This window comes from Salvia splendens, chromosome 2, assembly GCF_004379255.2.
Source record: "Salvia splendens isolate huo1 chromosome 2, SspV2, whole genome shotgun sequence".
NCBI lineage: Eukaryota > Viridiplantae > Streptophyta > Magnoliopsida > Lamiales > Lamiaceae > Salvia > Salvia splendens.
Window position 1 is genome coordinate 18959057 of NC_056033.1, and position 10898 is coordinate 18969954.

At 33.3% G+C, this 10898-nt stretch overlaps 1 protein-coding gene across 1 annotated transcript; it reads right to left on the reverse strand.

Moving 5' to 3' along the window:
- Positions 1-8194: 8194 nt before the first annotated feature.
- On the reverse strand, positions 8195-8581 carry LOC121775431 (transcription factor IBH1-like). The gene has a single exon (XM_042172515.1). The coding sequence runs from the start codon at positions 8579-8581 to the stop codon at positions 8195-8197; it is 387 nt and encodes a 128-aa protein (XP_042028449.1).
- Positions 8582-10898: the final 2317 nt, after the last annotated feature.

Genomic DNA, 10898 nt, shown 5'->3' on the forward strand with positions numbered 1-10898 from the left:
GAATTGAAGGAGTATAAAGTTGGGCTTGGTCTTTTGTTTGATTGGACCATTTCTTTTTCTTTACTTTGGGCCGAATAATTTCTGTAAATGGGCTGAGAATAATTAGGGAAAAGAGTTGTGATGCCTTATGCCGGGTTGAAATTTAATTAGTTTGGGCCTATGGTTGGATGCTAAATTAAATCTTGGACTAGTCAAAGTTAAACGACCAAGTAATTAATTCCATGAGAGAACTTGCTAATTTAAATCCCTGAGATGATTAATTAAATTCCGGATTTTTGTTAGTGCCCGAACAAGAGACATGGAAAAATAATGCTCCCAAAATTTATGGAATTATTTCTCGAGTCCCTCACAATAAATTAAGTCTTCCGATTTAATTAATATTTGAGGATCATAGAATTTTCTTTCTAGAAAAATAAGAGAAAGAATAAATTGAGCACGCACTTAGGATGCATTCACGTTAAGTTTTCTTAACTTCTTAAGTCTAATTAAGTACTATTCTTATTCTTCTAAAGGGGCGTCTTCGCACGTCGTTTAAGACTAACTTAAAGGACTTTTCGACTAAGGGAAATAGCTTTTGAGGTGGGCATTCTTTTCAAAATGTTATTTTAGTATGAATATGCAAATCTTTTCTAAACTTGTTTGTCATGCCATGTTTTGCTTTTACGATTACCTATCTGCTTGGCTATCCCAATTATGTTAAATCGAATTAGGGACCCAGTAGGGCCGCAAACCCTACTCGGACTAGTGTACACATATGGGGATAGTGAGCTAGCTTTCGAGTTGGCCGGTCCAGTGACCGTCGTGGAATGTGGCCACATTCCCGGTTCACATACGTTTCAGATATGGTATCTATGTAATTGTGTTTATGTGATTGCGCAATCAATTTTATGAAATTAAAGGAAATTTAGTGACTCTGGCCTTTTAAATAAAAACCTCGTGTTCACTCAACTGTGGCTGACAAATTTAAGTGAAACTTATTTTTTTGGCACAATGTCCACTGTGTATATTAAGTACTCAGCCCTGCATGTTTCTTTTCTAACGTGCAGGTTGAGAGTGAACGAGGAGGCGAAGGTGTTGGGAAATGGTATTAATAAGTAGCAATAGGTAGCCTAAAGTAGTGTGTCTTCACACATGCTACTTTGTCTTGGTCTCTTCCGCTGCATTAGAACTTTGTACTAGGAATCTATAACCCTAGTTAACATACTCTGACTTTATTTTGATCTTGTACCACTTTCGCATTCAAAATTTATGTTTTTAACTTAGTTTATCATCTATGTTTACTCTTAAGATTTGTCTAGTCACGATATAGTTGCGCTCGCTATCACTAGGGAGTTGTGGTCGTGACAATTCCGACCGAAAAAACAATATTTGGTTGGCATGTGTTGGCAGTCACCGCACCTATACTTTCGTTCCATCGGCGGTCTCGTGAATGAGAAAGTCACATATGTGAGGAAGAGGAAGTCCACCCACCCACCTGAAAATGAAAGCCGAAGAAGGTCCGTCGGCAAACGATGGGCTCGATTCTTTGAAGCAAAATGAAGAAGGCCCATCGGCGGAAGTCCATCCGTTCGTCGGTTAAATGTTCAAGACCAAGTCAAAGTAGATATTGAATATGAAGGACTACTTTGTCTTGTATTTTTCCATCCATTTATTGGATCAATTTGATGTCAGTTTATTTACATAGATTATTGCCTCAATGTCTACGAAGAATTCACATAATTGTTAACTTGTCACAACAATGCATAATGTATCAACCCAGCGTACACTAAAGAAAATTATTTTGGTTATAAGTCTACACAGGGTGTGGTTAGATGTTCATGACCAATTTGAAGTGGATAATGAATATGAATGACTACTTTGTCTTGTAATTTGTTGTCCATTTATTGCCTCAATTTGATGTCAGCTTATTTAAGTGTCATTGTCGACGAAGAAGCATTGATATAATTGTTAACTTGTTACAATAATGCCTAATGTATCACATGAACATACTCCATTCGTCCGATAATAGATGTCACATTTTTATTTTTAGAAAAAGTTTAGTCTCACATTAGTATAAAATTTATATTTTCTCTCACCATTTAACACACAAAATAAAATCTCTTAAAATCTCATGTCGTCCCACAAGTGTGACATCTTTTGTGCGACGAAGGGAGTAATTTTTTCAGATTCAAAATTCAAATTGGAACAAAAAATTAGGGTCTTCATTTTACTCCATCTAGTTACTTGAATATACAAACAACTGTTACAACAACAACAAAACAAAAACCAGATATTAAAAAAATTCACTAATTTCTCAATTTTGTCCATTATATCTGATAAATTCAATGCTAAACCCTCAAAATCGGAACCACCCACAGAGGTTGAAGAACAGACACATGCTTCGACTTCATGAATTGGCTCGCACCACTTGAAGAAACTGTATTCCTTCCTCTCACATACAAAGTAAAGTTTCCCCCTTGTCGGTTTGCCTTGACTAATGACAATACGGAGCGCCTCTGTCTTCTTGCAATAGCAGAAAACGTACCTAAACCGGAGGTCTCGAAAGTCATGAGCACCGCCGTTGCCTCTGGAGTACCTGTTGCACGTAGAACGCTACATATCCGACGGTGTTTGGTTGTTACAGAAAAGGAGCAGCAAAAATTATGGTTCTTGCTGAAGTGTTAATAATAAGGAAGAGAGGGAGAAATCGGTTTTTATATTACTCATTTTGGGTATTTTATTTAGCATTTTCATGTAATTCCTAACCAGCTAAATGGGGCAAATTTTCGCTAATTGACGGTTGAAAGTAAGAAATTGACGAAACCGTAAAAAAGGATCTAATCGACAACGTTTTCGTATGTTTTGGAGTCAATTTTTAAAAAGTAAATGTTCCGGACGAACATCATATTTCAGCCATATGTTTAGAATCAAAATAGTACTTTACTCTTAATTAATTCCTTTCAAATGAATTATATCTTTGTTTTAGTTAAAGAGTTAACGTCTGGAAGGAATGGGATGAGATATGATGCATATCCTAGGTGCATGTCATCTACTTTTACTTATATCTTGAGGCTAAATAGTTATTATTATTATTTTCTCCTAATATGGCAATCGCAAGGTAGTAATATCCCAAGGAAAAAGGTATTTTACCAAAGTTGCAAAGTTTTGAGGTGAACGTTCTATCTTATACTACAAATGAAAATATGAAATGGTTTTGTGATATACTCCCTCCGTCCATAATTAAAAGTCCCATTACTTCATAAAGTAAAGTGGACATAAAAAGTTAGTGGAATGTTGAGTCCACTTTTATATATTGGTTTTATGATAGTATGTGAGTGGAATCACTTAGTGGAATGTAGGGTCCACATATCAAATATAGTAAAAGTGAAATGGGTCATTTATTGGAGGACGGATGAAAAAGGAAAAATGGGACACTTAATGGCAGACGAATGGACTTTTTATTTATGCAAATGATAGTCTTGCCATAAATGTTTTGTTTTACGTAATGATGTCTATTTGTCATGGTTAACTATGTTTTAGGTTTATCATGAATGATAAAATGTTCCTAACATTTCTGGTGAGGAATGTGTGACCAAGTGAACCTTGCTTTTGGTTAACGAGTGTTGTCTTGACAAGCTGACAAATTGACTAAATCGAATGGGGATGGTAAAAATTATAAGTTGTTGACAGGCTGATTGATCTTGAACATGAAAGAAGATCTGTTGAGAATAAAGCATGCATATATGTGTCAAAGTATTTGTGTTTTAGTGTCTTTTAATTGACTCAATCAAGAGTCTGGAGTCTTTTGTTTTTGAGTCAGATTTTTTTATGGTCGTTCAGATGGGTGCGGATAACCATGCACTTAAACTCATCTTATTTATTTTTATTTACTTGTTTATTCATACTTAAGGACAAGTATATGTTAAGTGTGAGCAGTTTGATAAGGCTTGTTTTGTGCATTGGTTACTGGTCAGTTTGAAGTACTTAAACTGATAATATGCGCAAACAAGTTGCTCACAAATATGTGCAAAGGAGTGTCGAAAGCAAATCAAGTGGAAGTAAAGCATAATGATGTTAACAGATCCGAATGTTGCGACATGGAGTAGAGCGCAAGAAGGACACGACAAGCTTTGAGGAGTTGCTTATTCTAAAGGGCAAAAATATCAACACACATAAGAAAATATCCCTAGGGATTGAAGGAAGAAATATGAAGAGAAAAATCTGAAAATCATCATCATGAGCGAGAATCATAACCGCCCGCATCCGCTGTCACTCACTCCATACTTGAAAACTTCGTCTTCCATCACCGGAGGAAGGAGGTGAATCATCATGCCTATTGCCATCCAGTCATCTTAGCTAGTTTATCAGTCCTACCACTCTTAGGACCGAGAAACAATTTACATTTCAGTTTTTGCATTTACCTTCAATTTTAGTGATCGTTTGTTGTTTAGTATTTGAATTTTTCTAGTTAAATTTTGTTTATGATGGATCGTTTGTTTGGATCTTTTGGACCTTGATTCACGTGCTAATCTATTTGAAGTTTTTGTTGGTTTACTTTGATCTCTTTTCTTAGTTTATGTTTGGATGCTTTTAGCAATTGTTTTATACTCCCCTTGTCCCCAAGAATATGCATTTCACGTGCTAATCTATTTAAAGTTTTTGTTGGTTTACTTTGATCTCTTTTCTCAGTTTATGTTTAGATGCTTTTAGCAATTAATTTATACTCCATCTGTCCCCAAGAATATGCATTTTTGGTTGGGCATGAGTTTTAATGCACGATTGGTAAAGTAAGAGAGAAGTAGAAAGAAAAAGTAATTAAAGTATTGATAGCGGTGAATATGTCCAACCTCATTAGAAAGAAAAGAGTTTATATTCTTGTGGGACGGAGGGAGTACTTATTTAAGTGGATCTATCGTTTACCAAGTGATTTGGTTATTCACTCATGTTGGTCAGTTCACTTAGATCTTTAGTTCACGTGTTTAAACCCTTGTGTTCGCATTTAAGATTTCTAGTTTAGTATTTCGATCTTGTGTTCATCCATGGAGGTTTAGTTTTCTGTTAGTTGTATCGTGGAGAATAAGATGTCAGAATATCAATTTGGGATCAAATCTGGGTTACTTTATGCTTTTTGTACCTGCATGCATTTTCAGCTTTTCAGCTATGTAGGTTAATTGGGGATTGTGGTTCCCTGCTACCTTTTTCCATTTTCTAGTCTAATTTAGGAAAATTTTGTCTTAAAGCGTATGCAGGTTGTTATATCTGTTTGGAGAAACCCTTTTGCATCATTTCTTAGCTGGAATTTGAGGAAATATCACGCATGTCTAATTTGTTCATGTCGTCCATGGTCTTATGGCCAGTTTAGTTAGAAACCCCGTTATCATGTCTCAAACTTACTTCTTTCAGCAGTACCAACTAATGATTTGAGTGATATTAGATGTTGGACTTGACGTTATTTTATATTTATCCAAATACATAAAAATAATTTTGTAGTTTCAACTTTATATGAACGTTGGTAGGTGTAAGTTCATCTCTTGACTCTTATATTATTAGTACCGCTTAGTCAACTAAAGGAATACGTTGGGCAAAAATCACGAGAATATTGGTACGGTATACCGTACTGAAAACCCCATACCGTATATTATATAGAAAATTATAGTATGACAAAATATTAAACCGATATCATACCGAAATCCAGTATGACAAAAGTTCGGTATGATAAATATTGGATACCGTTACCGTATCGTTATTGCGGTATACCATACTTTCACGGTATACCATAATATCATTATTCATGTGTTATACCAAAAAAATACGTTTTGTACCCAACATATATAAAATAACAATTTAGCTATTTAAATAATGTCCAAAACAATAAAACTCCATCATAAACAAATATTTTTCATAACATTCAAATCAATAAAACTTCAATATTCAAATCGAAAACAATTTATGAAGTCATGGTGAACATTGTCTTTATTTCTTGAAACCTTAATAAAATATGAATATAATGAGTTGGTGGAATGTGTTATTTATTTATTAAAAGTAATAAAAACTAAATGAGATGTTTAATATTCCCTCCTTTCTTCTGCGGTAGAGGCATTTTTTTCAGCACGGGATTTAAGAAATTATGTTAAAAGTGAGTTAAGTGTAAGGAGAATAAAGTAGGAAAGGAAAAAGGTAGAGAGATTAAGAGATAATAAAGAAAAAGAGAGCAAAGTAAGAGAGTAAAGAAAAAAATGACTTTGTTAAAATGAGACAAATCCAAAAAAGAATATGACTCGGTAGGGGTGAGCAAAAAAACCAGAAACCGAATATCCGAACCGAACCAAATCAAAATTTTGAAATTCGGTTCGGTTTTTTTGGTTTTTCGGTTCGGTTCGGTTTTAAAAATAAAAAAATTTCGGTTTTTCGGTTCGGTTCGGGCAAAGAAAAAACCGAAAAACCGAATTATATATATATTCTATTAATTTAATATATTATATCATATATAATATATATTCTTTTAATATATTCTACTATATAATATAGATTATATGTATTATTAATTTTATATTATATATAAATATTCTATTAGTATATATAAAATAAAATAAAATACACATATATAAATATATATTTATATTTTACTTATTTTTTTCAGGTTTTTCAGTTTTTTTTTCAGGTTTTTCGGTTTTTTTTCGGGTTTTTTCGGTTTTTTTAAGTTCGGTTTTCAGTTTTCGGTTTCGGTTTTTCGGTTTTTCGGGTTCGGTTCGGTTTGGGTTTTGAACTAAATTTGGTTTTTCGGTTTTGGTTCGGTTTTGGTAAAAAACCGAACCGAAACCCGAATGCACACCCTTATGACTCAGCTACATAGGAACGAAAGGAAAGGAGTACAATCCTTCATCCAACTCTCAGTTGGCATTTTATTTTCGACACGGGATTTTATGCAATATTGTTTTGTGACTTCGGTAAAAAGAGAATAAAGTAAATGATAATAATGTTCCCAATTAAAGTGGGGCATCCAATACAGAAAAATGTGTAAATTAGAGTCAGGCGGATGAGTTATAAAAAATTAATGGTAATATGGAATATCTAATATTCCATCCGTTCCGCGGTAGTTGTCATTTCATTTGCTGCACTCGTTTTGAAAAAATATAATAAATAGTTAAAGTGACAAAATAGTAGAGAAAGAGAGAGAATATTGTTGATAAGACTTATCAATATTATTTTCTCTCTTACTTTACTATTTTTATATTTTAGTTATTTATTATCATTTTTCTAAAACGAGTGCTAAAAATTAAATAGAGTATCAGATCCAGTGAGTTTTTTTTTTTTACTATATCTTCTAGTGCAAGGTTAATTCAATTTTGACTATTAAAGGGTAAAATGAAACAATGAATATTTCTCTTTTCTAGGTAAACTAAATTAAAGAAATTTGGTTTAATTCCCACTGAGGTTCCCTTCCCCAAATTTTAAAAAAAAACATAACAATAAAAAAAAGCACATACCAGCATTAGTATATTAAGTCATACCTAAAAACAATCCCATAGGAAAATCTCAAGAATATTTTTGACATTAATACTTTTTCCCCGGAAATATCTGAATAGGGAATTCAATAACTCATTCCTTCCTTCAAAATTCTCAAGAACAATACTAGACATAAAGTTTTCCCTGGTAAAATTAAGAAAATTGTCTTCTTAAAACTTTTAATATTTTTTAAGAACAAAGCTAGAAAACTGATTCAAAATGTTACCTTAATACTCCCTCCGTTCCTTATTCATAGAGGCGCTTCTTTTCGCAATGGCGATTAATAAAGTGTGGCAAGTGAATAATGAATAAAGTAAGAGAAAGTGTTACTTTTTACTAAAAATAAAAATAACTCAATTATCTTGGAACTTTTCAAATAGAAAAATGACTCAATTGACAAGGAACATACATAGAATTAATTTACAACATTTGTTAAAAGGCGTTGGGGAGTTTAATTCGCAGTTCAAAAAAATATTGCAATCGGCACTGGAAAATTAGATAGTAAGTACACATGCATAATAAAGGAAATTAAGGTTTTACAGACTATGTAGAAAACTATGAATTAGAGAAATTGAAACTAGATATAATAACCTTCTCTATCTGTACATGAGTAAAAAACTCCTTCATTTGGTAGACCATCTCTATCTTTTTGATTCATCAAGAAAGAGAGAGAGAGAGATGGTTGGTTTGATTTGGTTTTGTTCAAACTTCAAGGGGAAGAGAGGTGTAGCATATCTTGCATAACTTGTACCTGTGCTTGAAGGCATGTTATGTAATGAGCAGTTTCACTCAACAAACTGCAATAGTCCATTCCTTTTCCACCGGGCACCAATCCTCGTAGGTTTCGTCTAGGGTTTGTCGTCGTCCTCCCAATCAATCCACGCCTCTTCTTGATCCTCCTCAGCACGGCCCGGCTCCACGCCCTCTCCGGCCCCACTGCAGCTGCCAAGGACACGCGCGCCGCTGCTCTCGTCGCCCGGTATCTTTTGTACCTATCTCCCATGCCTCTTCTCTTGCTCAGCCTCTTCATTGCTTGAACAAACTTCACTGCAAACCTACTCTTGATGCTGCTAGAATTAGGGGGCTGAATATTCATGGTCATGGAGATTGGATTGGATTGGATTGGATTGAGGAATAATATTTAGGGTTTTTTTGTGATAATTTCTTGCAGATAAAGATTTGGTTCTGACACAAAAGGGACCTTCTTGTTGGAACGACAAAATAGGAGTTTCAGTCCCAGTCCCAGCCTTCTGACACAAGATCTATTTGTTGCAGTTGGAGTTGTAAGAGAGAGAGAAAGCGAATAAGGAAAAGGAGAATATTAAAAAAGAGAGGATTGAAAATGGGAGGTGAGTAGGAGACGTGAGAATCAATCTTCAATTTTATTTTATTTTATTTTATTTTATTTTATTTTATTTTATTTTATTTTATTTAAATTTGGAGTATATAATTTAGGGAGGTGAAAGAGGAGGAATGTGGGGTAGGATAAGGGCCAACCACCATATGCTTGCACATGTTGCCATTACCTCCGATTCAATGGTGGGCCATTCATCTTCTTTAGGCTCCATTATTGCTATATATACTTGTATATATTCTTCGCCTCGGGACCAAATTAAACCCCTTTTCACTTCTTAATTTCAAACAAACTTAATCCATAGGTTCTGATTAATAAATAATCATCATTAATTTCCAAACCAAACTATAACTATCTTGTTTTTTTATTAGGGATATTGGTTTTTAAAACCATAAATTTTAGCTAAATTCTAGCTAAATTTTTGTATTTTCCACAAACTTCATTAGTAATTTACAGTTAGGGCTGATAAATCGTGTAGATTGGGTTATTATTAGGTCAATCCGATATCAACTCAATCTAATAAGAAGGCCTAACTCAAACCAATCCCAAAATCTTCGAATCTTATTGGGTCGATTTGACAAGGAACCGAGTCCAATAAGGCATGACTCAATCTCATTAATTTTGTGTGTGTTCGTGTCGAGTTTTTATGTCATATCAAAAACTGTAAGCTACATTGTTAACTATGATACAATTCGAGTTGACACGACAAGATGACGACCTAAACCTAATGTTACACAACTAAAACAAGATATAACACGCTTAAAACTTTCTCAGATTGAAATCTAAATAGTAAAATTAAATTGAAATCAAAATAGTAAAATTAAAGTATAGTATTTTTAAAAATATTAAAAATAATATTATTATTTGTTAATGGTCGATCCAACTCAACCAGAATCCATTAATTTCATGCATGTTCATGTTGGGTTTTTATGTCATGTCGAAATTGTCAATCCTACCTAAAATATCACAAACTTTACATTATGTGTTTTATTTCCCTACCGGGCCTAAATAGGATATTTTCAGCAAAAACTTACTCTACATGGCCAATCGTGAAACGTTTGTGATATTTTAGACAACTTTTTAATATTCGTGATAAGTAGGATAAAAAGCTACGTAGAAAGTCATGTTGATTTAATTGTGTCAGGTATGATAAAAAAAATCATGTACCCACTGTGAAAAATAAGACGCAAAATGTAAAGTTTGTGATATTTTCAATCACTTTTAAAGTTCATGGGAAATACTAGAATTGGATCAAATTTCTTAATTTTAGAGACTAATATCCCTTTTTATTACATTACTTTTGTATGGATGCCTGCATATAACAAATGTACAAATGTACAATAATATTTTCAAATTCAATGAAATACATTTTAATACATAAAATAACAATTATATATGTTAACATAATATTCCGTTTATAGATATTCAAAACCCATGATAGGGAGATGATTTAAATAAGAATGCATCTAAATCTAGAAATACAGCTCAAATCTTGGCACTAAGATTAAGTGATTTAATGGTCAATAATTAACTAAAAACACAGAGGGTCATTATTAAGCGGTTTTAGGTCATATTATAAAATTCGTGTTTGATGTCATGTTAAGATCAGTTTAGGTCATCATTTGTTAGAATGACCTAAATATAAATTAACAATAACCTAAAAATGTCCTACGTATAATTTTTGTTCTGCGTTTCTGTATTTAAATCTAGCTTTGCATAGATCAAAATCCTTGTTACTAAAGTTAAATATATATACTATATGTTCCCCATGGGTGTTGCGTTATATATAATGATCCATTTTGCACTTCATCATTTTTTGACGTTAAGCAATGAAATTCAGTTGAGTAGATACATAGTGGTGGCAGCCGCCGCCGTAGGGGCCGACTTAATGGTTGGGGTTGAAGTTTGTGAATTAATCAATCACGGATTCACGATCTATGTATCGCTAATCTCATTATTAATACAATTAGTTAAGATCAACTAACATTTATTTGTATAAGTTTTAAATGGCTGCTAGTATGGTTGCCTAATTTTCAGATGGTTGGAAAATTTTGTTTTT

Excerpts from the sequence above, each read along its gene's own strand:
- LOC121775431 (XM_042172515.1), bottom strand. The coding sequence starts at position 8,581 with ATGAATATTCAGCCCCCTAATTCTAGCAGCATCAAGAGTAGGTTTGCA.